We start from the raw sequence: 26,096 nt of genomic DNA, 5'->3' as shown, positions 1-26,096 counted from the left end.
CTTGCCTCCTTTGAGGTCCGACCGAGGCACTTTTGGCCTGTCACTGGGTAGATTTGTGCCGATCAGGAGTGAAGCCCCCTCGATTCGAGTGGTGTCTCAGTATGGCCCCGGAGGGCTGCTTCTGTCCTCCCTAATCTGTGTCACCCCTCTTCCCCTCCTGCCACAACATGTCCAGGGGAGCGATTGAAAGCGGCTCTGAGAGCGGAAGGTGGGGCGCAATCCAGGACTTGGGGATGCCTCCTTCTCGCCGCTGGAAATGCTCAAAGGTCTCATGGAGGAAAACAGTCCAAAAGCCAAATGGGGCACTGTTACCAATGATGGTCAATGCCTACGACCGCTATAAAGCCGAGTGCCACCAATGAGGCAAAAGCAGAGCATCAGCACTACGATATGGCCTAAGAAGTGGGCCAAGGAAGAAAGAGGGTAAAAAGAGAGAGCAGAAGAATGAGAAAGAAAGGATGATATGAGGGAGAGCCGGGGTGGGGTGGGGGGCAGGGATGTGAGAGGGGAGAGACAGAAAGAGAGTGAGAAAAGAAGTCAGCTCATAACTAGACTCTGGTGATTAGCTGCATACACAAAGTGCCACAGCACTGATACCATGGATTGCCTGTGCTCGTCACCGTGGACCCGAGCTCAGTGCTGAGCCAGCACACTCCCTAATGCATTCATGCCAATCGGCATAGCTCCCCTCTTCCCTCCCGCCACCACTTTGTCTCCTCCTGCATACATTCGCAGGGGCCGAAAGAGGTCCAGTGGCACTGTTCTTCAGGCTCCTGAGGCTCGCCATCATCAGTCCCGACTCTGGTGCTGGGGCGGGGGGGGGGTCAGAAGAGTTATGTGTTTCAGCAGGTGCTTTTCAAATAACTACAGGACTGTTCAAGGTACTGCTCGAGCACTTAATGGAGTACACTGCGTTCAGTAGGCATTTAAGAAGTCCCGTCACCACTAACACTAGCAGTGAATCCTTTGTTGGCAGACAGGCAAAAGGGCTGAACTTTATGGAATCTTTTGGCCCTGAAGGACAATAAGGATCATTGTGCGCTTGGTATTCTTCGGTCTGCCTTTGGATGTTCAAACCCTAGTTCTGTTAAAGGCAAGCACTGGGCCTTCATGCCATGGAAGAGATGAGTAAAGATCAATTCACCACACAGCTTGGCTCCACTCTGTCACTGCTGGAGATTGAATCGGATGAGATGTCGCTAGAAGACTAAGATCATTGGCCAAACCACCATGAGACTCAGCCTACTTTTCTGAGCATCGAGCCCAGAACTCTCCAAGTCCCTGTGAGAGTCTAGCCAGTTGGCAGGGTCCAGAGCTTTGGCTGGAGCCGATGTGATGGCAGAAGTGCCTGGCTGCTTTTCTGCCATCTGGTGTCCTGGGGAAAACCCATGTCGCTGTCTCCAGAGCAAGGCCTAAAATGAAGTTGGGAGTTCAACTGTATACAACCAACGAGAGCACAGTAGAGCCCTCTCCCCATCGGGTTTTGCCAGAATTTCAGCAGAGTTGAAAAGGAGGAAGATTCCACAGTCCACGATAATGGGATTTTTGTCATTTCGTCAATAGGGATGTCCTTAGTGTTCTTGAAATTCAGAAGTCATGGCTTAATTCTCTGTATACCAAGGGAGAACTCTTGAAAACATTCAGTCGGCAGGCCCCTCGGTAGTCCCTCATCTCTGAAACCTCTCCCTGTGTCTGGGACTCCGCGTATGATGCCGATCTCTCGGAGGGTGGGGTGACACCACCTAACGTGTCGCCATCTGTCCACCGCGTAGGGCTTCACCCATGAAAAGAGCATGGAAAACAACTGCGGAAAGGACATCGAGAAATCCACTCAGGTGTTGCCGCCCCCTCGGGCAGAATTCCCTCATTGTTGTCGGCAAGCCTGGGGCCGTTTTCATTTTTCAGAGGGGCCATATCATCAGGTAGATCCCGGCTCTGCTTCCAGCCCAGTGGAGAAGCCCTGGTTGTATCGCCACCCATCCTAACCCTAGAAAACCTCAACTTTGTAGTCTGACACATGCCAGTGTTCTCTTTTGAGCGCTTACTGTGTGCAGAGCACTGTACTAAGCACTTGGAATGTACGATTCGGCAACAGAGACAATCCTGTTGGGTTCTTAGGGAGTTTCTAAATAGTGAAAATCCAGAAATTCAATTTGGTTTTGGATTTTCTAGTGGTGGTTCAACTTGTGGCTTAACTTGAGTGTCTTTCTTATTGAAACAGAACCAATCACATCGGTTCCCAGTATCGGGCATCTCAGGTCGTCACCTCACCGTATGGGGTGACGCCTGCTTTGGGGTTCAGCATTAGGAAGTTATTTCCACTGATATTGGGCCATGTAAATTGTCCCAGGAATGCTCAGAATTGTGTCACAGATCTCTGTTGTCCCAGGAACATTCACAGTCATGTCACACATAACAACAATAATAATTATGGTACTTGTTAATCGCTAACTATGTGCCAAGCACTGTTCTAAGATCTGGGTTTAGACACAATCTCTGTCCCACATGGGGCTCACACTTTTAATCCCCATTTTACAAATGAGGTAAGTGAGGCCCAGAGAAATTAAATGGCTTGACCAAGGTCACAGAGCAGATATGTGGCAGATCCCAGATTAGAACCCAGGTCCTTCTGACCCCTAGGCCCATGCTCTATCCATTAAGCCACACTTCTTTCCAGGAACATCTGTAGTAGTCTGGGGACATTACATTCAGAATTGTGGCAGTGCCAAGATTTGGTCCAAGGACCAGGGTAGGCTGGAGCAGGATCACTGTTTTAGACAATAGTGTGTCAGCAGCAGAAAGAAGTACCCAATCAGAGCATGCCATCAAAGACCGAATTGAGCTTATTAGACAGAAATCAGAAATGCAAATGAACTAGTGAGGCTATCGGAGGTCATCCTGCAATGCCACATCTGCCAAGTCTGTGCTAGGAAGGCCCAGAGAAGGGGGAATCTCTGCAAGTGTCCAACCCACCATCCTTGGGCTCGGACAAACCCTGTTCTTGAGCTCAGGCACTGGGAGGCTGAGCTGGGAAATGGAGAATGGAAGCCAGCTTTTGAGATTCCTGTCAATTGTAATTGTGTTACTGATAACAATAATAGTAATGATAATTATAGTGCTTGTTAAGTGCTTACTATGTGCCAAGCACTGTTCTAAGAGCTAGGGTAGATTCAAAGTAATCAGGTTGGGCACAGTCCCTGTCTCATGAGAGGCTCACACTCCTAATCTCCATTTTACAGATGGGGTAACTGAGTCAGAGAAGTTAAGTGACTCACCCAAGGTCACACGCCAGACATGTGGCAAATTCAGGATTAGAACCCAAGCCTTTCTGACCCCCAGGCCCGTGCTCTATCCACTAAACCATGCTGCTTCTACAGCTGTTGTGATTCCAGGAATCAAAACAGCCAAATCACCTTAGTTCTGGAGGCCTGCATGGGCCCAGCCCACCTGAGTTCTAGAACCTTCCTGGCCTAAAGATAGCCCCTCCCTAGTCTGGGACAAGAACACCCTCAGAGAAATGATGCCTCGGTGATCCTGTGTGAAAAAGGGTACACACTGATTGGTGGGTCAAAATCTCTCCCAGACATTGACTTCTAAAATTCACTAGGAGAATAATTAGGGGTGGGTGGGGTGGGGGTTAAGGTTGGAGGAGGAAGTCCTCTAATGGAAAATCAGAAAACTTACCACATATTGGACTGTTGTCTTCTCATGATGCAACTGTAATAGTTTGAAATCCTCCAGGTCCTCTGTCAGGTCACAATGGTGTAGTGTGAATTTTGCTGCTTCTGTGGTATTTTTCTTCTGTTGACCAGCCCAGGATCCGGGCGGGTCCCGGAGAGTTTGTCTTTGAAACTCAGAAGAAGCAGTCTTCATCCCATGTTCAAGTTGGGAGCACTAGAGGCCGTTACTTGAAAAGAGGTGGGATATAGAGGGAGGAGGAAAGAAGGGACGCATAGGTAGAGGGGCAAGAGACCAAAACTGCCTAACGGAAGCCACAGGTCAGCCAGGAAATGATGAGGGAGGGGGTGGGATGAGCAAGAAGAACCAGAAAACAAGTAAATTCCCAAATTATTAGTCAATTCTCTGTCAATAGATCATACCTTTCTTCAGGATTTTTCCATCAATCAGTAGTATGTACTGAGCTCCTTCCTCATGCAGAGCACTGTGCCAAACTCTTGGGAGAGAGAACTGTAGATAAAGGAGATGTGGTCTTTGCTTATAAGGAGCTTACAGTCTAATGTCTGACACAGAATAATGTACAGATAGGGGGAAAAGTGCTTGCAGAGAAGAGTATGTAAATTGATAGGTACCAAAGCATAACAGGAGGTTAACAGTTTGAGATGAGACTTGACAGGATGTAAGCTGAAGAGAAGAATGGTTAGTTGGAGAAAGCTTCCTGGAGGAGGTGGGATTTCAGGAGGACTTTAAAGATTAGAATTGCTGAGGTCTGGTGTGTTTGCAGGGGGAGGGAGTCCCAGGCCGGAGGAAGGGTGTGAGCCTAGCGTTCGAGGCAGGAGAGAAAATGAACTCAGGAGGACAGGAGACTGGGCTGGGGTGCAGCGGGAGAAGAAAAGATAGGGGGCGTGGGTTGATGGAGGGCCTTAAAGCCATTAGTCAGGAGTTTGTGTTTGATGCAGAGAAGAAAGATTAACTTTTGATGGTCTTTGAGGAGACAAGATGAGTGAGAAGTGTATGCAGAGTGATGGTTTACAAAGGTGATCTCGGCAGCAGAGTGACGTTCGGCCTGGAGGGGAGAGACTGGAGGCTTGGAGGCCAGTGAGAAGGCGGATACGGTAGCCCAGGTGGGATATGTTAAATCTCTGGACCAGCGTGGTGGCCATGTAGAAGAAGAGGAAGGGACAGATCTAGGATATGTTATGGAAGAAAAATCGACAGGTTTTAACGACGTACTGATTGTGAGAGTTAAGAAAGAAAGCATGTAAGAGAGAGAGAGAGACCAATGATCAGTCAATCAGTCAGTGGTATTTATAGAGCTTTTAATGTGTGCAGAACAATGTACTAGGCACTTGGGGGAGGAAAATAGAAACATGATCCCCCCACTAAGGACCTTGCAGTCTAGCAAAGGGGTTTACAGTCTAGCAGTAATAATAAGGAAAGTACCAAAGTTGAGGGCTTCGAAGTCAGGGAGGATAGTGGTATCCACTGTGATGGGGAAGTGAGGTGGAGGATAGCGTTTATTAGGGAAGAGGAAGCCTTCATTGACATTTTGAGCTTGATGTGCTGGTGGGACATGCAGGAGGAGATGTTCTGGAGTCAAGAAGAGATGAGGTCGCAGATGGGCTGCAAGCCATGAGAGTGGATAAACTCTTTGAGAGAAAGTGAGTATAGAATGAGAAGAGCAGGGAGTCCAGAGAGAACCTGGAGGGACACTCACAAGGTGAGAGGTGGAAGAGGACCCAGTCAGAAAGCAGCCAGAGAGGTAGGTGGGAAAACAAGTGAGAACGGTGTTTGGGTCAAGATTTGGTGTAAGAGGTTCTGCTGAATTGGTTCTAAGGAGGAGATATTTCTTGTGGAGTAGTCAGCATCAGCACTCCACTTCCTCTGCTCGCCGCTCCGGCCGGAGCCGAATTTCAGTGTGGGTAAAGCAAGTAGTTACCCAAGCCGCCATCTGGAAGCGGCCCCCATTTTTGGTGGCATGACTTTCCCTAAACTTCTGAGATCATTGACCGAAGCAGGGAATTGGCAGCTTTGAGCAATCCAACATTTCATGGCCTCTGCCAGGGAGACAGAAAGAGCTTCCAAAGCTGAAGTACCTGCCACTCCAGTAGGTCCACTCCCCACACCGATTCCCGTCTGCCACATTCAACTCTGCATAGCAGTCACGTAAGGAGAGAGACCACCGTTCCCCACCCCCATCCGGGCCTCCAACCAGAACCACAAAATGTCGGTTTTTGCCAGAGTTGCCAGTGTGTGGCCTTGGTCCCCATCATCAATGGATCCAGCCAGAGAGCCAGTCTGCATTTTGAGGGGCTTCATTCAAGCTCGTGTCGCAAGGGTCCACCAAGCCTCGTTACCCACCAGGCCTTGATTTTGACAACTGGCTGTGGAATCTGGAAGTCAAACCTCCCGAGGGTCAAGGGGTCCCATTGGGGCTTGTAGCTCACCAAGGGGAAATGGGCTGGTGTTGAAAACAGAAACCTAGAATGTCCTTGGAGAACTTGCCAGTTGCCCATGGGCTCCCAGTAATCAAACCAAGAGCTGTGCAGGGATGGTTGTAGTGTCCTGTCTTCCCCAGGCCATCCAGGTTTCTCAGCGTAGAATATTCTCGCGATAACTTTTTTCTGGCGTGCTTATCAGGTGGCCAGTCAGACTCATAAACAGGTTTCCCAGCTACACAGCCAGTCCGTCAGACAGAGCGAGGCAACTCATTGCCACTCAGAGCTTTCCGAGGATGACTCTATGTTGGTAGGTTGGCAGCATGGCTCAGTGAGAAGCAGCGTGGCTCAGTGGAGCCAGAGGTCATGGGTTCGTATCCCAGCTCTGCCACCTGTCAGCTGTGTGACCGTGGGCAAGTCACTTTACTTCTCTATGCCTCAGTTCCCTCATCTGTAAAATGGGGATAAAGACTGTGAGCCTCATGTGGGACAACCTGATTACCCTGTGTCTACTCCAGTGCTTAGAACAGTGCTCTGCACATAGTAAGCGCTTAACAAATACCAACATTAGGTTGGGCGACTGCTCAGTCTGAATGCAGGTAACACGAAAAGCAGTCAAGAGGTTGTAGTGACACCACAGGAAACCTCTGGGAGTCTGCAGCAGCCTGTAGACCAGCATGGCATTTGGCAATTTAGGAAAGAGGGCCCGTTTTTAGAATAGACACTCAGGAAGATAGCAGTAGAAAGAGGCAGAACTAAGAACAGCACCAAGTGCCATGAAGAGTAGGGCAGAGGAAACCAGTGCAGAGGAGAGTGGTACAAAATAAGGCAGTGCGGAGGCAAGCAGTGCAGAAGAGAGTGGTTCAGAGGAGAGTGGTGCAGAGGAGAGCAAGGCAGAGGAAAGTGGTGCAGAAGAGAGTGGTGCAGAGGAGAGCAGTGTGGAGGAAAGTGGTGCAGAAGAGTGTGGTGCAGAGGAGAGTGGTGCAGAGGAGAGTGGTATGGAGGAGAAAAGTAGAGAGCAGAGAAGTACAGAGGAGAGAGGTGCAGAGGAGAGCAGTGCAGAAGAGAGCAATGCAGAAGAGAGCAGCAGAAGGATAAGCTCTAGTTGTCCTCAACATGAAGGGACTTGTCAGATGGGCATCAGTCCTTTCAGTCACATTGGCACTTGAACAGAGTCTTCTAGGTTAACATCATCTTCAGATGTGAAGGACTGCTAAATGTTCCTCTGGCCCCTCAACGATGAGGGCTTGGATGCTGGGAATGTGTGTAGTCTTAGCCGTGGCTATGACCCCGATCAGCACTGCAAGAGCTAAAGTAGTGACCCCCCACATCAGAAATCAAACTACGAAGGGATTTGAAGGAGTCCTTTAAGTTCCCGGTGTGTCGGTGGCGGCGGCTGCCTGTCTTTATCATTCCCCAGATTGAATTTTCAGAGGTCTGGGGGATGGCTTTAATTTAAAGTGGGCGAACTTCTGGACTCCCGAAGTCCCCTCCTATTCCGAGAAGTGTCCAAATCACCGATGAAAATGTGGGGGACTTCCCATTCCTGACCCGCAGTTTCATCCTCAACTGAATGGCTGTCCAGTCTTGGCTCCATGGGTCCCCACATACAGTTGGAGTGGTCATCTCCTAAGTAGCACATGAGACAATTCTCAACTGTTCCGTGTCGAGCTGCTGAGCCGAAACGGGCAACATTTCCACTCCATTGGGCCACTGAGGAGGGAGCCAGGGAAGTCAGTGGGGTGTGTTCATCAGGGTGGCCACTGCCCTGGAACCTCTAAGTCCTCTCCATGAAAATTGCTACAGTTAAAAAAAATAATGATATTTGTTAAAGCAGTTACTGTGTGCCAGGCATTGTACTAAGCACTCTGCTCCCTCTACCCACCCCCTTCACCTCTCTGCAGCTAAACCCTCTTCTCTGCCCTTTCCCTCTCCTCCTCCCCCTCTCCCGTCCCACCCCCTCAGCACTGTACTCGTCCGCTCAACTGTATATATCTTCATCACCCTATTTATTTTGTTTAATGAGATGTACATCACCCTGGGTCTATTTATTTGCCACTGTTTTTATGAAATGTTCTTCCCCTTGACTCTATTTATTGCTATTGTTCTCGTCTGCCTGTCTCCCCCGATTAGACTGTAAGCCCATCAAAGGGCAGGGACTGTCTCTATCTGTTGCCGATTTGTCCATTCCAAGCGCTTAGTACAGTGCTCTGCACATAGTAAGCGCTCAATAAATACTATTGAATGAATGGGGTGGATATCAGCCAATTGTGTTGGATGCAGTCCATTGTCCCATGTGGGGCTTGTGGTCTCAATCCCCATTTTATAGATGAGGTAACTGAGGCACAGAGAAACACTTGCCCAGGGTTACACAACAGACAAGTGGTGGACCTGAGATTCGAACCCATGACCTTCAGACTCCCGGGCCTATGCTCGATCCACTAAGCCAGGCTGCTTCTCCAAGTTAAGAGAAGAGGCGACCGGCTCTTAGGAGAAGGCCTACACTTGTCACCGGGGACCAGCAGTGAGCTGAAAAAGTCATAGAATGGGTATTAGGGCCCAGATCAGAGTCAGGGGTCCTTATGCCAGACAGTCATGACTCCGATCGGGGTGGGGGACACCCCTTCTCCTTCTATGTCGGCCAGTCACTTCCAGTACCTCACCTGTCGGACACCATCACTGTTGACTTGGGACCCTAAACAGAAATGTAGCTGTCCATTATTGCCCTCCTTGGCCTGTGTGTGCCTTCATGGTATGCCTTGACCTTATTTTTTTCTGTTTTAATCTGTCGGGTGTCTAGTGCCATTCTTCTCTGCCTCCCCTGTCTGGATCTCTAATCACACACCAGACGATTCTCTCATCAATCAGTCCATCAATCTATGGTAATTATTGAGCGCTTACTATGTACAAAGCATTGCACTAAATGATTGGGAGCATACAGTACAGCAGAATTAGCAGGCATGTTCCCAACCCATAATGAGCTCACAGTCTAGTCTAGAAGGGGAGACAGACATTAATATGAGTGAATATTAATTCTACAAGGTAAATTAGAAAATGAATCCAGCTCCACCTTTGGACCTGCACGTCCAGGGAGCCAAACTGATGGTCCTTTGGCCTGCAGCCAACAAGGCTCTGCATTGCAGGAAATCATTTTTGATTTTCCCTCGACAGAGAACAGACCAGTGCGTCTGCAGATTTAAATTGTTCCCATGTTTTTCTGGGACTCATTTGGACACCTGTAAATAAACCTAAACCTTTGGAGCTGGAAATTGAATTATTTACTGGGCGATCTCCATAAGTTTAGGTAATTTTCTTTTTTAAAAAGACTAACCATGTGAATACATTTTCTTTTTGAATCCTTATAGAGTAACTGTTAGTTCATGGGACACAAAGTCTAAAAAGCCATGTAACTGTACCAAATCCCAGTGTCTGAAATTGTAAGTAATCCCCAAATCTTTCATATTTAGACATGAAATAATGTTGTGTGGAAGTCCTTAAAGTTGAGCCATGAAGAAACAAAACTCCTGATTGGCAAGAAGTGCCACATTTTCAGAGAATGATTTATGACCTAGACACCCGCCGGAGATGGTCCATATTGTCAGGCAGATCACCTCTTAGACCCCGTGTACTTTCCCGACCCCACCTCCCGATCCCCGGAGACTTAACATGGACTCCGGGAGGGCACAGGGGCCCCGTTCAGTAGGGCGTTGGATTGCTGACCAACCAACAGCCCCACAGGTCCCGGCTTCCTTCTCAGGCCGTGCCTGCCCTCCAGCTGCCCTATTCCTCCGCCCCTGCCATGAAGAACTGAGGGGAGGGTGCCCTCTACCACCACGCCCTCTGTCCAGCCTCCTCAGGACAAAGGCCACAGCCTCCTTCCTAAGGGCCCGAGGGTTGCCCCCCCCACCTACCTCTCCCCTTCCCCCTACTTGGGTTTTTCCCATCCCAGGGCTCTGCTGAAGTCAGTGAGAGGTCTGTTGATGGAAAAGAGGCTTGAGCATGCAGGAGCAGGAGAGAGAGTTGTGGTGGCCCTTTTGTCTTTGCTTCCGACCCTTTTGTCGTTCAGCATCCACGCAGCGGTGCGGAGTCAGAACCAATGGGCGAGACCCAGTGCTGCAGTTGGGGCGGAGTAGAAATAAAAACAGGAGCTGTTTACGAGGATGAGACATAGGAGGCCAAGGGTGAGGAACACCTGTTTTTCCCCTCATTTGACATTCAAACCTAAAAATAGAAAAGTAACATATAAAAGCAGGGAATTCCTCATGCCACACAGGCAAAACCTGATTTGTGTTTTCTCCCTTTTTGGTAAATGATAAGATCAAAGTTGACTGAAATTTTCTGTGGACTATCCATTTTCAGAGCAGAAAACTGGTATGGAGTTTGTGGTCATTTTCTGCTGAGAGGTCTTTTTAAACCAAAGCCAAAAATACTATCCAAGCTACTCTCTAGCTGGGTGGGTTTTAGTGGCAAGGCCAAACAGATTCCAGGACAATCAATCAATCATATTTATTGAACTCTTATTCTGCTCAGAGCACTGTACCAAGAGCTTAGCAGAGTACAATAAGGTCAACAGATACGATTCCTACCTTCAAGGAGTTAGCTAAAATAGAATATAAGTAGGGAGAAGGAATAGAGATTGATAAATAAGTGCTCCTGGGAGTGACAGGGGCAAGAGTAACCAAGTGGTTAGGTGAGGTGAAAGTGCTGAAGTGGTAGTAGCTAGGGGAACCGTCTGGGATTTCTGGTTGGTGAGAAGAGGAGTGGGCCATCACTGGAGGTTTTTGAGGAGTGAAACGATGTGCATAAATCAGCATTTCAGAAACCATTCAGAGCTGGGTAGTAGAGTGAAGTTTGGATTGGAGAGAAGAGAGACTGGAGGCAGGGGAGGATTTGGGAGGGAAGATGAGTTCAGTAAAAGACACACTGAGCTTGAGATACCAGTAGGACATCCATGTAGAGAGTTCTTGGAAGTAGGATGAAATGCAAAACTGCAGAGAAGGAGAGAGGTCGGAGCTGGAGGGTGTGGATTTGGGAATCATCTGGGTAAAGGTGATAGTTGAAGCTGGGAGATTGGATAAGGGCTCCAAAGGAGTTGGTGTCGATTGAGAAATGAAGGGACCCAGAACTAAGCCTCCAATTTGTGTGTGGGAGGCTGAGGGAGGATGATGAAAGAGAATGAGAAGGAGCGCTCAGAGAGATAAAAGGAGAACCAGGAGGGGACTGTATCAAGAGGAACTGAGGTTAAATAGTTTTTCCAGAAGAAGGGAGTGGTCCACAACATCAAAAACTGCTTAGAAGGCAAGGAGAATTAGGAGTCTCCACCGATTAGATGGTGAGCCCGTCACTGGGCAGGGATTGTCTCTATCTGTTGCCGAATTGTACATTCCAAGCGCTTAGTACAGTGCTCTGCACATAGTAAGTGCTCAATAAATACTATTGAATGAATGAATGAATGAATGAATGAGTCGAATCCATTATCTTTGACAAGGAGGTGTCATTGGTGACCTTGGAGGAAGCAGTTGGAGGAAGTGTTGGGGTTGGTAAACTGAATTGTAAAGGGTTAAGAAAGATATTGGAGGAGATGAGGTAGGAAGCAGCTGGAAGGAATAATCCATTCAAGGCATTTTGACCGAAATGGTAGGAGGGAGCTGGAGGGATAGCTGGATGGTGCACTGGGGTCAAGAGAAGATATTTCTCAGATAGGAGAAACATAGGCATATGTGTGAAAACAGAAGGGAAAAGGTCATCACAAAGTTTCCAGGTAAAGGAGAATGAGGGAAAAAGCAGGTGGAGATGGGTCCTTAGGGTGTAAAGGATTAGGATTGGAGGCACAGGTGGTGGTGGTGGGTAGCAAGATCAGGGAAGAGATCTCCTTCTGAGAGATGGCTGGGAAGGATGAGAGGGTAGATGGTGAAGTAGGAGGAAATGGCAGAGTTGAGGGGGAGATCTGGGGTAGCTCACACATGATGGTTTCAGTTTGGGGAGTCAATCAATGGTATTTATTGATCACTTATTGTGTGCAGAGCTCAGTAGTGAGCAACACTATAACAGTTGGTTAACATATTCCCTGTCCACAGGTAGCTAACAGTCTCTTGAGTCAAGAGTCTCACAGACTCTTGACTGTGAGGTCATTGTGGGCAGGAATGTGTACATGTCGTCAAACTCTTCCAAGCGCTTAGTACAGTGCTTTGCACACAGTAAGCACTCAATAAATACAATGGAATGGAGGGGGAGATAGACAGTAAAAGCGATGAAGAATATGGGTGTCAGTGCTATGGGACTGCGGGTGGGGTGAATGAAGGGGCAGATGCAAGTGCCAAGGTGACGCAGAAAGGAAAGAGAGCGGGGGAAATGAGGGTTTAGTCAGGGGAGGCCTCTTGGAGGAGTGGTGAGTCCATCTCTGATGGTTTCAATTTTGACAACGAAGTCATTGGCCAGTTTGTCAGGGGTGAGAGAGGAGCAGGGTGGGGACAAGGGAGGTTTGAGGAGGGAATTAAAAGTCTGGAATAATTGGTGTGGGCGGGGGCATGGGAGTCAATAAAGGAAGAGGAGGAGTGTTCCTGGGCAGAGTTATGGCACGTGATGATGATTTTGAGGCCATCTTGGGAGGGTGGGGGCCACACTCTCTGCCCCACTGGTTCACTCCAACAGATGATGGTGGAGCTTCAGGCAACAGCTGCAGTAAAGCTACCTTTCTACCTATCGGGGCCTACCGATCTCAGAGCCCCGGCAACTGTCTCCCCCCTTGGCAGGCATCTGGCCCCAGTGATCCCAAACCGCTTTTCTCAGCTGGCCGGATGGGGTTACAGTGGGTTCCCCCGAGGGTGTGCTGGTCCACCTTGGCCTTTTCCATGCCCATCGGCGGCAGGCCTCTGGACGAGCTCCCACAAGGTCAACTGGTTCCTTGAGGGCTGATTCCAACCCAGCCTTCCTAGGAGGATCCCTCGGATGTTCCCCCACTCCCCACACCCCTGCGCTGTGCCCTGATGCAAACTATTTTTCATCAGCTGACCAAGCTTTCTTTCGAGCCTCTGCACAGCTGCCATCTCCAGTGCCTGACCTAGTGGCCATCACGAACACTTGAGGCAGAATGGATCTCCAGGCAGTGACTGACCCCCATCCCCCTCTTATTCTGGATCTTCCAAGATAGAGTTCCACTGGTCACCCACCCAGGCATTCTCCCCAAGGTGACAGTCTCCAGCTGTCATATGTAAATGGGCAGTTCACCCCCCCTGGGACTTTCCTTGCCTAAGTCCCTCGGGAGCTTCCCTCCAGGCCCTACCCCGCTGGATCTCTCCAAAGAATTTGCATCACAAAGTGATTCATCTCTGGGAGAGATCCCGCTTTCTTTGGACCGGCCATTTAGATTATTCCAGCGGACCCCAGACCCCGACAGAGCAGCTCATCAGCCAGTTGCTTCCTCCCCGTGGAGTCTCAACCTGTTCTATTAGACACCGGGCAGCCATGGCACAGGCCCCCAGCATGATTTCCAACGAAGAGATTTTTAGGAAGACCATATTGTCAGCATCTCCTCTGATATTTCTAAGCCCAGGTTACTAAGTTACTGGGAATGAACTACTCCGGTCACTCCAGTCCTGTCAATTTTGGGGGATGGCTCCAGAATCTGGCTGGCGTGGAGGAGGGGAGCACTGCCTCTGGAGCATCCTGGGTCACTTCCCACAGCCCGAGTACTCCAAGCGCATAGGCACGCGAGACACAGCGATGCTCGCCTTTCTCCTCTCTTTGGAGGATGGTGGTTTCAGGTAGAGCTCTGACTCCAGAAGTTGGTGGGATGGGGCTGGCCTCTCCCTAAGACTGAGGAGGGTGGGACTGAGCCTCCCTCTGAGTGGACCCTCCTGGCTCCAAGAAGGCAGCCCTTCAAGCTTTACAAAGATAAGCTTTGAAGGATCAGGGAGTGATGACTCGAATGACCCTCTAGCGTGTCTAGACTTCCTCAGAGAACTCAGGTAATGGGGAGCTCCCCCGGTTTACTCTTTGTTCTCTCTGTCTCTTTCTCTGTCTCTGTCCCACTCTTTCTGTACCGCCATCTTTCTCATAATGTACCCTTTATGCCATCACCTTCTCGGACGGCACAGGCTGGGTCTACTCCCCGAGATTCTTCTCCACCCTCGGCCCGAGCCTCCACCTGGAAATGATAGTGCACAAGACCCTAAACAGTTTACCTGGCGCTTAGGGGTCTATTAGCCCTCCCCCAGCCAAGCCCCAAGATAGCACCGCAGAACAGATAGGAGGTTCCCCCTTACATGCCTGGAAGCAGAGAGCTCCAGGTGCTGCACTTAGCAGCAGAGGCCCGGAGGTGGCCCCGGCCTCAGCCCCGGGGCATCAGCCTCGGCTCTAGTCCCCCTGCTAACTGTGCTGACCCTCCTCCTGCATACCCCCTGCCATGTGGCTAGGCCAGTGCTATTCTGTGGCTAGATTGAATGCAGCCCTCTCTACAGTCAGGCAGAGCGGGGCTGTTCTGGCTGGGGCCTTCCTGCCTGGCTCACTGGGTTTGAGGAAGGCCCATTCTAACCATCTTCTGTGGGTTGGGTCTTGGGGGGAGGGGGCTTTTCTTTGCCATCCACTGTGATAGTCCGGTTCATCCCTCCACTGGCACAACTGCTGCTCTCGTGCCAGGGCTGGGCTGGTGCTCGTATTTAGTGATCCCTAGTTAGGGGGAGGTGGGAGAGGGTAAGGGTCGGGTTGATTTGAGAAAATGGAACTTTCATCTGCTGCCAGAAGTTCTGCCTCTCCTTAAGCCACTTGCTACCTGACCAGAGTCTGGAAACCACCATCTCGGTTCCACAGTCAAGCCCCGGCCAAGCTCTGGCCTGGAAGCGGGTGGTAGGAAGGGGCTGAAAGACCAGAGTGACTCCTAGGTCCTTTCTTGGACTTCCTCCTCTCCTCTCCTGTCTGGGACTGCCAAATGTTGGCTTCACCCAGGTTACTGCCACCCCTCCACTAGGGCATGGAGGGGCAAGCCAGTGGGCTTTGCCCTTCACACAGAGGGTCCAGCCAGGTCCTGGAAACTGAGATCCTTCAACCTCTCAGCCCCAGGCAAGCACTTGCTTCCCTAACCCTTCTCAATGATTCGGGGCTAGGATGTGGGTGTGATTGCAGAGTGGACTTCTCCAGAACAGCCATCTCCCAGTAATAATCTCCCAATTAGAAGAGGCATGGCCTAGTGGAAAGAGCGTGGGCGTGGGAGTCAGAGGACCTGGGTTCTAATCCTGGCTCCACCACTTGTCTTCTGTGTGACCTTGGGTAAGTTCATTCATTAGTCATATTTATTGAGGACTTACTATGTGCAGAGCACTGTACTAAGTTCTTGGAATGTACAATTTGGCAACAGATAGAGACAATCCCTGCCCAACAACGGGCTCACAGTCTAAAAATCACCTTACTTCCCTGGACCTCAGTTCCCTCATCTGCAAAATGGGGATTCACTCTCTGGGCTCCCTCCTAATCAGACTGAGAGGCCTATGTGGGTCCTGATTACCTTGTATCTACCCCAGTGCTTAGTACAGGGCTTGGTACATAGTAGGCGCTTAACAAATACCACTATTACCATCACTATCCCACTGTTGGCTAGGGTAGGGATCCGTGAGGCTGTGGGAAACCTCAGGACTAGAGTCCCCAGACATTCCAATTCCTAGTGCTAAATCCATGACAGTGACTAATGGCCTGAGGGCAATATTTTCCAACATTGGACTTATGTTCCTGGGAGGCAGTTGATGACTCCTCCTCCTTGTCCTCGTCCTCATCATCTCCTCTCCCCTCCTCCTCTTACTTCTTCTCCCCACCTCCTCCCTCCCTACTTTCTCCTTCCCCTTATGCTCCTCAGCTCCTGTGTAAGAGCTGAAACTGCCCAATCAGGCTTAGCCCATCAGAGTAGTCACCGCTATCGGGCCAGAGTCTCAGACTGCAGGAGAGCAGGCTCCATCTGTGTCACCCAGCCAGCCCATAATGCTGTGGGTGTTACCCTCGTAACCCTGACACCTTGAGTTTTTAAAATACAAATGTCATCCCCGACATGGACATTCTTTCTTTTTTTTTTTTAAACACACTACAGCTACCAAAAAGCAGAGGTCAGGTTTTCACCTGGGACCCACAGTATTGAATAAACGACTTCTCTTTTACCTCTTGAGCTCTCAAAGCTAAGGTCTTTGCCTTTTGAGACTAGAGCGAGCCTGAGGGACCTAACAGAAAGACCCCAGCCCTAGGAATCAGGAGGCTCAGGATCTAGTCCTGGCTCTGCCTCCACCCTTTTGCACGACCTCGGGCGAGTCCTTTCATCTCATGGGGCCTCAGTTTCCCCATCTGTAAAATGGGACTAAGATGCCTGCTCTCCCTCACTCCTAGAGTTGGAGTCCCATGCAGGCCTGGACCGGATGTTGTATTGACCCCATTGCCTGGCATGTAGAAAGCCTTCAGTGCGTGTTGTCTCTGTTGTTTGCAGGTACTGCGATTGTTTTGCCAGTGGTGACTTTTGCAACAACTGCAACTGTAACAACTGTTATAACAATCAGAGTCACGAAGCCGAACGGTGTAAAGCCATTAAGGTAAAGATTTAAATCTCTCGGTTCTTTAAAAAGCTCTAGCAACGAGGGCGATTTAGGTCCTTTTCCTTTTTCCTTTTATGGTATTCGTAAAGCACTTACTATGTGCCAGGCACTGTGTTAAGTGCTGGGGTGGATACAAGATAATCACGCTGGACACAGTCCTAGAGATTTTCTATTACTTCAAGAGCCCCGTGGCCCGGCTTTGGCAGTGAGAGCCTTTGGGTAGATCTTGAGTATAATTTCCCTTGGGTCCAGCTGTGGGAGTGGGCAGTCAAAAGTGGAGTACGCTCCCAAATGTCAGCTGTGAGCATCAATGATAGTCGGGCCTTTATCGTTGCTTTCATTTTCGTGACGTACACAGACACAAAGTCTGCCCAGCCTGGGGTAGAGGACAATAGGCCTGTTTACCAGCATTTGTCAGCCATCCAGCAGCCCATCTTCCCTTTGGCAAGCCTGGACTTACTAAGTCCAACTTGCCTAAGTTGGGCTCTTGGACTTCAACACCAACCCACCCCTGAACAAGAGCTGAGTGTAGCTTTTGAAGAGAGAAGACTGTCCATGCTCAAAAGAGAGAAGCAAAAAGTAACCATCTGTGACAAGGACCAATGGGAGAAGGGAAAATATATTTAGGTTGCCTTGGCAAGAGACCAGACCTTCCAGATCTCACACACCAAAACCCATCTTGATTTTACCAATGACAGAAGAGGCGTGGACAACTCATCACAATGTGCTCAATTCTGACTGACCGACTTGGGATAGAGGCATCGGGGAGCCATCAGAGATTTTTGCCGGAGGGGAATGATATGTTCCAATCAGTGTTTCAAGAAGGTGACCTAGGCGGGCGTCTGTAAGGAAGACAAAAGATGGGAGAGGTCAGAGGGATGGTGAGTAGTAAGAAAACTGTGGGAATTGTTCAGTCAGGAGGCGGTGGCAGCCTGCCGCAGTAGTAAGGGCGGAGAGGAGGGAACCGAGCCGGGAACTCTCCAGGAAGAAGACCTGGTGGGGCTTGGAGACTGAGAGAGAGGAGCCAGAGGAATGGTGAGCCCGTGGGCAGGAAGGGGCGGTGATGCCATCGAGAAGGGAATGTTTGGTGGAAGAGATGGTGCGAGAGGAAACAGGTGGAGCTAGGATCTGCACCCCCTCGGTTGTAAATCCTGGCAGGTCCTTCTGATGCAGGTGGCACGGAGATAGGATTCATTGAATTCAATCGTATTTATTGAGCGCTTACTGTGTGCAGAGCATTGTACTAAGGATGGTAGCAGGGCTGTCCAGCAAACAAGAGGCCAGAGGGTTAGGTCAAACAATGGGAGCTGACGAGCTCCCCAAAAGACCGGGCACACAAAGAAGAGAGTCGGGGGTCTCGAGACCCACCTATGGGCAGAGGGTGAGGAGAGAAAGAGGGAACCAAGGCTTTGGAGGAAACCGAGCTGCAGCTGGAGAGCTCAGACGAGGATCGGGAGAGTGCTGTGCCTACGATATCCATCCTGGAGGGACAGTCTGGGCTGATTGGCCAGACCACCGAGATTAGGACCAAGACAAGGCTGGGAGAGCTCAGAAGACAGAAGTCAGGTGAAGAGCCTGGGTGCGGGGGTCCAGCATGCCATTCTGGAAATGTTCAGGCTCACCCTCTCCAACCGGATCATCTTTTCATCCAGAAAAGCCAACTGCCTTCGGCAATGCAGATTTCCATTCTCATGAAAATGGACAAAACCGGATGGGGCACTCAGTCCCCCAGCCCAGGGCTCTTGCTACGGCCTGACAACAGCCATCACATCGCAGAGGGCAGAACCAGCCCAGGCGCCTTGCTCTCTCTCTCCCTGAGAGCCTGAATGGGTCCCACGAGTCGTCCATTCAAGCACTTGCAGCCATCAGGAGGTCCCTGGGACTGATTCGTTCACCACCTCCCCCCCACCGCCCCCTCCCTCATCCTGTCCCCTCCTATCTGCTCCCACACCTCTTCCAGTTCTTCTGGCTCTACTCCGCCTGCCCAGATCTAGAGGAGCCTGTGGTGGAGCAGGGGAGGATGGGGATCGTGCATGAGGAACTAAGGCCCCAGGCAGACGGAGGGCCGGCGGGGAGGGAAAACCCCACCCGACCGAGCGGGGCTCGCAGTCGACCCCGCCTGCGTACGTTCCGCAGGCCCAGAAACCGGGATTTCCCTCCCATTAGAATGTTCCCCTTCTCTTTTAGGCCTGTCTCAATCGCAATCCAGAAGCTTTCCAGCCCAAGATTGGGAAAGGGAAATTGGGAGAGGTTAAACCTCGACATAACAAGGGGTGTAACTGCAAGCGGTCAGGCTGCCTGAAGAATTACTGCGAATGCTTCGAGGTCAGTAGGAAAGATGTCTCCAGGAGTTGCCCGGGTGCGGGCTACCTTGTCTTGACCCCACTCACTCTCGGTGCCCAAGAAACCCAGTCCGACCTGTAGCCATATAGCTCTGTGATGAGTCTTTAGCTCCAACCTCGCCAGACAGACCTGGAGCAGGCACCAGAACCATCTCATTGGCCACGCTCCCAGTGGAGGAAGGCCGTCCCTAGGCTGGCTGGGGTCTCCTAGAGTGACTTTTAAGAGCAGACAAGCATGGGGGCTGGGAGACAGAAGGACCTGAGTTCTAATCCATCCACTTGTCTGCTGCGTGACCTTGGGGAAGTCACTTTACTTCTCTGAGCCTCAATTTCCTCATCTGTTAAATGGGGATGCATTCAACCATATTTAAGACTGTATTTAAGGGTTTAAGACTGTGAGCCCCGCATGGGACAGGGACTGTGTTTGACCTGATTAGCTTGTATCTGCCCAGAACTTAGTACAGTTTCTGGCACATAGTAAGTGCTTAGTAAATATCATCACTGTCATTGTTATTATGAAACAGTGTGGCTCAGTGGAAGGAGCCCGGGCTTGGGAGTCAGAGGTCATAGGTTCTAATCCCGGCTCCACCATGGGTCAGCTGTGTGACTTTGGGTAAGTCGCTTCACTTCTCTGTGCTTCAGTTATCTCATCTGTAAAATGAGGATTAAGACTGTGAGCCCCACGTGGGACAACCTGATCACCTTGTATCTACCCCAGCACTTAGAACAGTGCTTGGCACATTGTAGGTGCTTAACAAATGCCAGCATTATTATTATTATTATTATTGCCATCAAAAGCAGCATGGCCTAGTGGATAGAGCACAGGCCTGAGAGTCAGAAGGTCATGAGTGATAATTCTGGCTCCTCCTCTTGTCTGCTGTGTGACCTTGGTCAAGTCACTTCACTTCCTCTGTGCCTCAGGTACCTCATCTGTAAAATGGGGATTGAGACTGTGAGCCCCCCATGGGACAGGGACTGTATCCAACCCAATTTGCTTCTATCAACCCTGGTGCTTAGTACAGTGCCTGGCACATAGTTAAGCGCTTAGCAAATACCTTGAAAATTATTATTATTAATTCCTAGTTGGGGCAGGGACTGCATCCAACATGATTTGCTTGTATTCCCACCCTGTGCTTATTACCATGCCCGGCACATAATAAGCACTTAACAAATTCCACAGTTATTGCTATTATTCTTTCCTATTCTTCCTCTCCCCTCCCCGACCTCCACTCAGGCACTTAGGGGCAGAATCACTGTCCAACAGGGCAGGTGCCCCAGGTGGACAGCCTTGGCTCTGTGGGCCTGGAGGAGCGGTGGCCAGGAACTGAGATGTGTGTACAGGCCCTCGGGGGTTGTTGACCGGGCAGCTGCCTCAAATTGCCTAGGGAGAAGGCAGTGTCAGGCGGTGACTGTCGGATGGTTCGGGAAGTAGCCGGAGTGTCGCAGCCAAGCTCCCCAGAGAAGGACAAAGGAGTGGAAGGGTCTTAAGAGCAGGAAACCCATCTTCTAGTTCTGTCAAATTCTCTCAGGTGGTTGATTGCTCGGTCAGTCAATTGGTCGGTCGGGCCAGTGCTCTGCGCGTAGTATGTGCTCGGTAAACGTGACTGATTGGTCGAGGCTGTCCTCACCTCGATGCTCTGGAGGGACCTGCCATCTAGAAGCTTCCTGTGTTGGAAAAGGAAGAGAAGGAAATGGCCACTCTCCTTGCCCTTTTCAGGACTCTTAACTATTTCTACTTAGAGCTTCCTGGACCAAAGCTTTTGGCCGGACCTGTGACTCTTCCTGCGTAAAGCCCCCAAACATTTGAATGACTTGTAGCCTGTCACATTGCCCAGTGTGAAGTTGCTGGTTGACAGGGAGAGGTGTGCAGAGACGGGGAGTGGTGGGGTGGGGTCATGAAACTCCCATTACTGTCTCATGGACCTCAGCTTGATAAAACTTCTTACCTCTCACCCGTTCCTCTTTCCACCAATCAGTCAATCAGTGGTATTTATGGAGCGCTTACTATGTGCAGAGCACTGTATTCAGCGCTTGAGAGAGAACAACAGAATTAGTAGACATGCTCCCTGCCCATAAGAAGCTTACAGTATAGAGGGGGAGACAGACATTAATATGAATAAATAAGTAATTTTTACAATATATAATGTAAAGATATGTACATAAGCGCTGTGGGGTTGGGGGTGGGGAGAGTATCAAACATCCAAAGGTCACTGATCCAAATGCAAAGACGATGCAGAAGGGAGAGCGAGCCAGGGAAAAGAGGACTTAATTGGGGGATGGCCTCTTGGAGGAGCTGTGACCTTAGTAATGCTTTGAAGGGTGAAAGAGTATATGGAGGGAGAGAGAGTTCCAGGTTAGGGGGAGGACATGGAAAAGGGATCCGTGGTGAAGTAGACAAGATTGGACCATGGTGAGTAAGTTGGCTCCAGAAGAGCGGAGTGTGTGGGTTGAGCAGTAGCAGGAGATCAGTGAGCTGAGGTAGGATGGGGGCAACCTGATTGAGTGCTTGAATTTTCCTATCTTTGAAGCAAAAAACCAACAGTTTCAGTTAACCTCAGGGGTTTTGTCTTGCCAGGCTAAAATTATGTGTTCTTCTACCTGCAAATGCATCAGTTGCAAAAATTATGAAGAGAGCCCCCAACGAAGAATCCTCTGGAACGGGCCCCACCCAGCGGTGCCTGGAAGTTTTGAAGGCGGCACTCTCCCTTTGCCCTCTGAGCCTGTGGCCCCCTCCGAACAGGGAACCAACAGGTAGGGCCCCTTGAAAAAACCACTCTCGAGAAGGACATAGGCGATAAAGGCAAAGGAATCTTCAAGTTGGTCAACTTCTTCCGTGGCCCGTAAACAGTCTCACCAGCAGGTTCCTGTATGAAGCCAGTGAACCTGTCACTGGTGAGCCAACCACCTCACAGTCCAGGGTACAGCAGGCGAGGGGGCCCTCTCCAGTGCAGGCTGGGCCACCCTCATTTACTTTCCCACAACCTCCCCGGGGACCTGCAGTGGCCATTCTCTGATAGGCCCCTGCTCAGCACGTTTACGGAAGTTCTCTCAGTTCTCCGGTTTCGATGAGACCTCCTTCCCATTCTCCTGGTAGCTTGTGCAATGGGGGGACCTGTTGTTCTCTGCTTCCGGCTTGTTCTCCAATAGGAGATTCTGTAGCTGGCTGGGTTTACCCTAATCTCACCCCAGGACCGGTCCATTCTGTCATGGTAGGCCCAGGGGATTAAGGCAGAGGCAGAAGGTCCTCGTGGCCGCTCCCCCCGAGGAGCCCCTGTAGCTGGAGGAGAGGACCCTCACCACTGTTCACTCACCACCCTCCATGTGGCCTCTGGAGTTCCACCCAGGAACTGGTGGTGACTACTGTGGCATCTTGCATGCCAATTAATTGATCCACCAGTCAATGGTATCTATTGACTGCTTACTGTGTGCGGAGCACTGTACTAAGTATTTGGGGGAGTCCAATACAAGAGAATTAGTGAATATAGTCTTTGCCCATATCAAGCTTGCAGTCTAGATGGGGCTAGGAGAGCCAGGAGAGGGACTGGAAGCCCAGAAGCCATTCATTCATTCATTCATTCAATAGTATTTATTGAGCACTTACTATGTACAGAGCACTGTACTAAGTGCTTGGAATGTACAAATCGGTAACAGATAGAGACAGTCCCTGCCCTTTGACGGGCTTACAGTCTAACTGGGGGAGACAGACAGACAAGAACAATGGCAATAAATAGAATCAAGAAGAAGAACATTTCATTAAAGCAATAGCAAATAAATAGAATCAAGGTGATGTACATCTCATTAACAAAATAAATAGGGTAATGAAGATATATACAGTTGAGTGGACGAGTACAGTGCTAAGGGGATGGGATGGGAGATGGGGAGGAGCAGAGGGAAAGGGGGGAGAAGAGGGTTTAGCTGCGGAGAGGTGAAGGGAGGGTAGAGGGAGCAGAGGGAAAAGGGGAGCTCAGTCTGGGAAGGCCTCTTGGAGGAGGTGAGCTGTAAGTATGGTTTTGAAGAGGGGAAGAGAATTAGTTTGGCGAAGGTGAGGAGGGAGGGCATTTCAGGACCAAGGGAGGACGTGGCCCAGGGGTCGACGACGGGATAGACGAGAACAGGGGATGGTGAGGAGGTGGGCGGCAGAGGAGCGGAGCGTGTGGGGTGAGCAGTAGAAAGAGAGAAGGGAGGAGAGGTAGGAAGGGGCAAGGTGATGGAGAGCCTTGAAGCCAGGCAGCAGCTGTGAGCCAGACCCCCAGGGCCTAGGGGGAGGCCAGGACCCAGGCATCTGGCTCCCTGGAGAGTCTGCGACAGGACTCTGGTAACAATACCTTCGACCCTTGTGGCACCTGATGGCCCTAGGCTGAGCAATCCCTTGCCTCTAGGTTTCATTCACAAGTTCAAAGTCCTTTGAAAGTGGAACAGCGGTCCCATAGAGACGATTAGTCAATCCATCAAGAGGAAGTCTCGAGCACCTACTGTGGGCAGAGCCCTGCTATAAGCACCTGGGAGGGTGTAATAGACATAGAAGATCCAATCTTTGCTCTTTAGGAATCTACAGCCTAATCAATCAGTCAATTAATCATATTTATTGAGTGTTCACTGTGGTGCAGGGCACTGTACTAAGGGCTTGGCAGAATCCAGTATAACAATATAACAGACACATTTCCATCCCACAGTGAGCTTACAGTCTAAGGGGGCAAACCTCACAAAGGAGACACATCTAGAATGATCTGCACTGATCTCTCTTAGGTTTAACCTATTATCTTTTAGGTATCTGAGGCACAGGAACCAATTCATTTGTGCAAGGGAGTGAACTAAACCAGAGATTCTCTGTAAGATCCAAAGATCAGGAACATCACTGGAGCAGGCCCGCCATCTCTCTGGCCTGGCAATCTGGCTTCAGCAGTGGCACTGGGATACTTTGAAGAGCCGGGTGCCGGTCGCTCCCCCTGGACCTTCACTCACCCACCCTCCTGGTTTAGGAGGGACTGACCGACCCCCAACTCTGCCTTCTACCTCTCTAACTTTCCCTCTAGGAAGGCTTTTCTGGATCTTTCCCTAAAGAATGTGTCCAGACTGCTCAAGCTCACTGGTACTTTGGGAGACGAAAGGTTGAAAGGAATTAGACCGCCTAGTTTAAAGATGAGAAAGAAAAGGCCGAGGGTGATTTTGCATCACTCGGGTCCATGAGAGGCAAAGGGTGTTTTTGAAAAGAGTTCTTAGTGGGAAATCTCCATTTCTGGCCAGAATCCAACCAGGGCATATCACACCCTCAGAGCCAACCCACATCGAACCATTGACAGCGATTACTTCACATGGCCTTTAGCAGAGCCTCAGGACTGGTCCTAGGGAGGGCGACCCTGGCTTGCCTTTCCGACCCAAGGGCGGACCCTGCCTCTGGAGCCCAGCCTGGCCCCTTGCTGCTCTGAAACCCTTGGGAACCTCAATCCCTCCCAAAGTCCAGGCAAGATGAGCAGCAGGAGGGGATAGTTGAGTGCCGAGACAGCCGAGATGAAGACCCGTCCCTTCCCACTGCCTCTGCCGGCACGTCCACTGGCCAGAAAGTGCCCCCCAGCCCTGCCAGCTGGGACAGTGGTTTCTCCCTTTCCCCGTGACTCCCGTGGGTCACCACCCCTCTCCTGGCTCCATCTCTGGTGTCCCTCCCACATCAGCCACTTAACCAGTTTGTTTCCGTACAGGACCCCCCTGCCGCGCATCTCCTGGGAAGCAGTCGAAGCCACCTGTGCTCGTCTCCTGGCCCGGGGGAAAGAGGCTGAGCAAGCACACTACCCCAAGTGTTTAGCAGAGCAGTTGATCCTGGAGGAGTTTGGGAGGTGCGTGTCGCAGATCTTCCAACAGTAACTGAGTCGCCGCAGGGCTCGGAGTGGGGTTTGCGGCCAAGGGGACAACGGGGATCGGAGAACCGCGAACCAAATATTTGACAAGTTGATAGTTTCACGTGACTCTCAGACAACACCTACCCCAACGGCATCGGGACACAGTTTCCGCAGCGAAGTGCTGTGCCTGCATTTCTGACCCTCGGGATGCTCCGGCCTTCTCCTCCCAGACAGTCTTAGCAGAGAAAGGCTTTCCTCGACAGGGAGGAGTGCCACTTGTACTATCTCAACACTGGGCCACCCTGACCTCCCCCACCCTCCCGACCTGGGGCTCCATGGGAGGATGGGCTCGGCCACTCTCCCTGCTTCTGCCCAGGCCCACTGGGATGACGGCCAGCCAGCAGGACCGCTCAGGGAACGAAGCCCAGCTGGTGCTATCTGTGGTTTGGTCGGCTGGCAGACCCGGAGGATGCTCGGTCCCAGCTGGCAGTCGCGTGATCAGGGCGAGCCTCCTGAGGCCGTGGCCCAGACCGCTGCTTTCTTCTCCTGCCCGCGGCTCCTCTGGCCATGAAAAGGAAGGTGGGGAGGGGGTTGGCTACATGGGTTCACAGGGTACATGGCCGGAGCCAGTAAATCTCTAGAGCTTCCAGTTTAGTTCAGGGACCTGGAAGATTCCTAATTCTAGTTAACGTGATTTGACAAAAATCACATTTTCCATTTCTGTTGTTCATTGTTATCGTTAAGAGTTCTTACTGTTTGGAGCACATAGTTCGGGTCATAAGAAATGCATTAGTAAATAGGCGAGAGAAGTAAATAAGGTTAGTTGGCCTCTTCTAGGTTCTGACTGAAAAAGAATGTGAAAATGGCTAATACCCTCTGGTTGAAGCTACAACATGTTCAGAATTAAACTCGTCCCTGTTTTATCCAAAGCCTCTATGGAAATGATTCCTTCCACTTTTGGACTGTTTGCCAACACTGCGGTTTCAGCAGTTCCCCACACATGAGGCGAGGTTTCTCTCAGGCCTGTTCCTGAGGTGCGGGAGCATTGAGCACCTTTTTGGGGGTGGGAGGATGAGGGGTGGAGCAGAGAGGTGCCTGGAGGTGATCTCCTGGGGCTGGTCATGGCCCTCTCTTCTCTACATCCCACCCTGGATTCCATGGCCCAACATTGAGCTGGCCCCAGACATCTCCAGCTTCCTCCCTCCTTCCCTCCTTCTCTGTGTCTTCCTGTCTGCTGTG

At 50.6% G+C, this 26,096-nt stretch overlaps 1 protein-coding gene across 3 annotated transcripts in view; it reads left to right on the top strand.

Moving 5' to 3' along the window:
* TESMIN (testis expressed metallothionein like protein) overlaps positions 1–25,786 on the top strand; it is a 38,502-nt gene extending 12,716 nt beyond the window's left edge. Inside the window, exons 6-10 of one of the 3 annotated variants that reach the window (XM_029061605.2) lie at positions 9,482–9,553; positions 16,576–16,678; positions 18,869–19,006; positions 21,599–21,774; positions 24,720–25,786. In XM_029061605.2, coding sequence (XP_028917438.1) covers positions 9,482–9,553; positions 16,576–16,678; positions 18,869–19,006; positions 21,599–21,774; positions 24,720–24,882 — 652 coding nt within the window. In that variant the 3' untranslated portion in view covers positions 24,883–25,786. The remainder of the gene's footprint in view (positions 1–9,481; positions 9,554–16,575; positions 16,679–18,868; positions 19,007–21,598; positions 21,775–24,719) is intronic. The other 2 variants (XM_029061607.2, XM_029061608.2) reach the window with 2 other exon arrangements.
* Positions 25,787–26,096: the final 310 nt, after the last annotated feature.

The sequence above is a fragment of the Ornithorhynchus anatinus genome, chromosome 3 (assembly GCF_004115215.2).
Source record: "Ornithorhynchus anatinus isolate Pmale09 chromosome 3, mOrnAna1.pri.v4, whole genome shotgun sequence".
NCBI classification, from domain to species: Eukaryota; Metazoa; Chordata; class Mammalia; order Monotremata; family Ornithorhynchidae; genus Ornithorhynchus; species Ornithorhynchus anatinus.
This window is presented reverse-complemented; position numbering and strand designations above follow the sequence as displayed.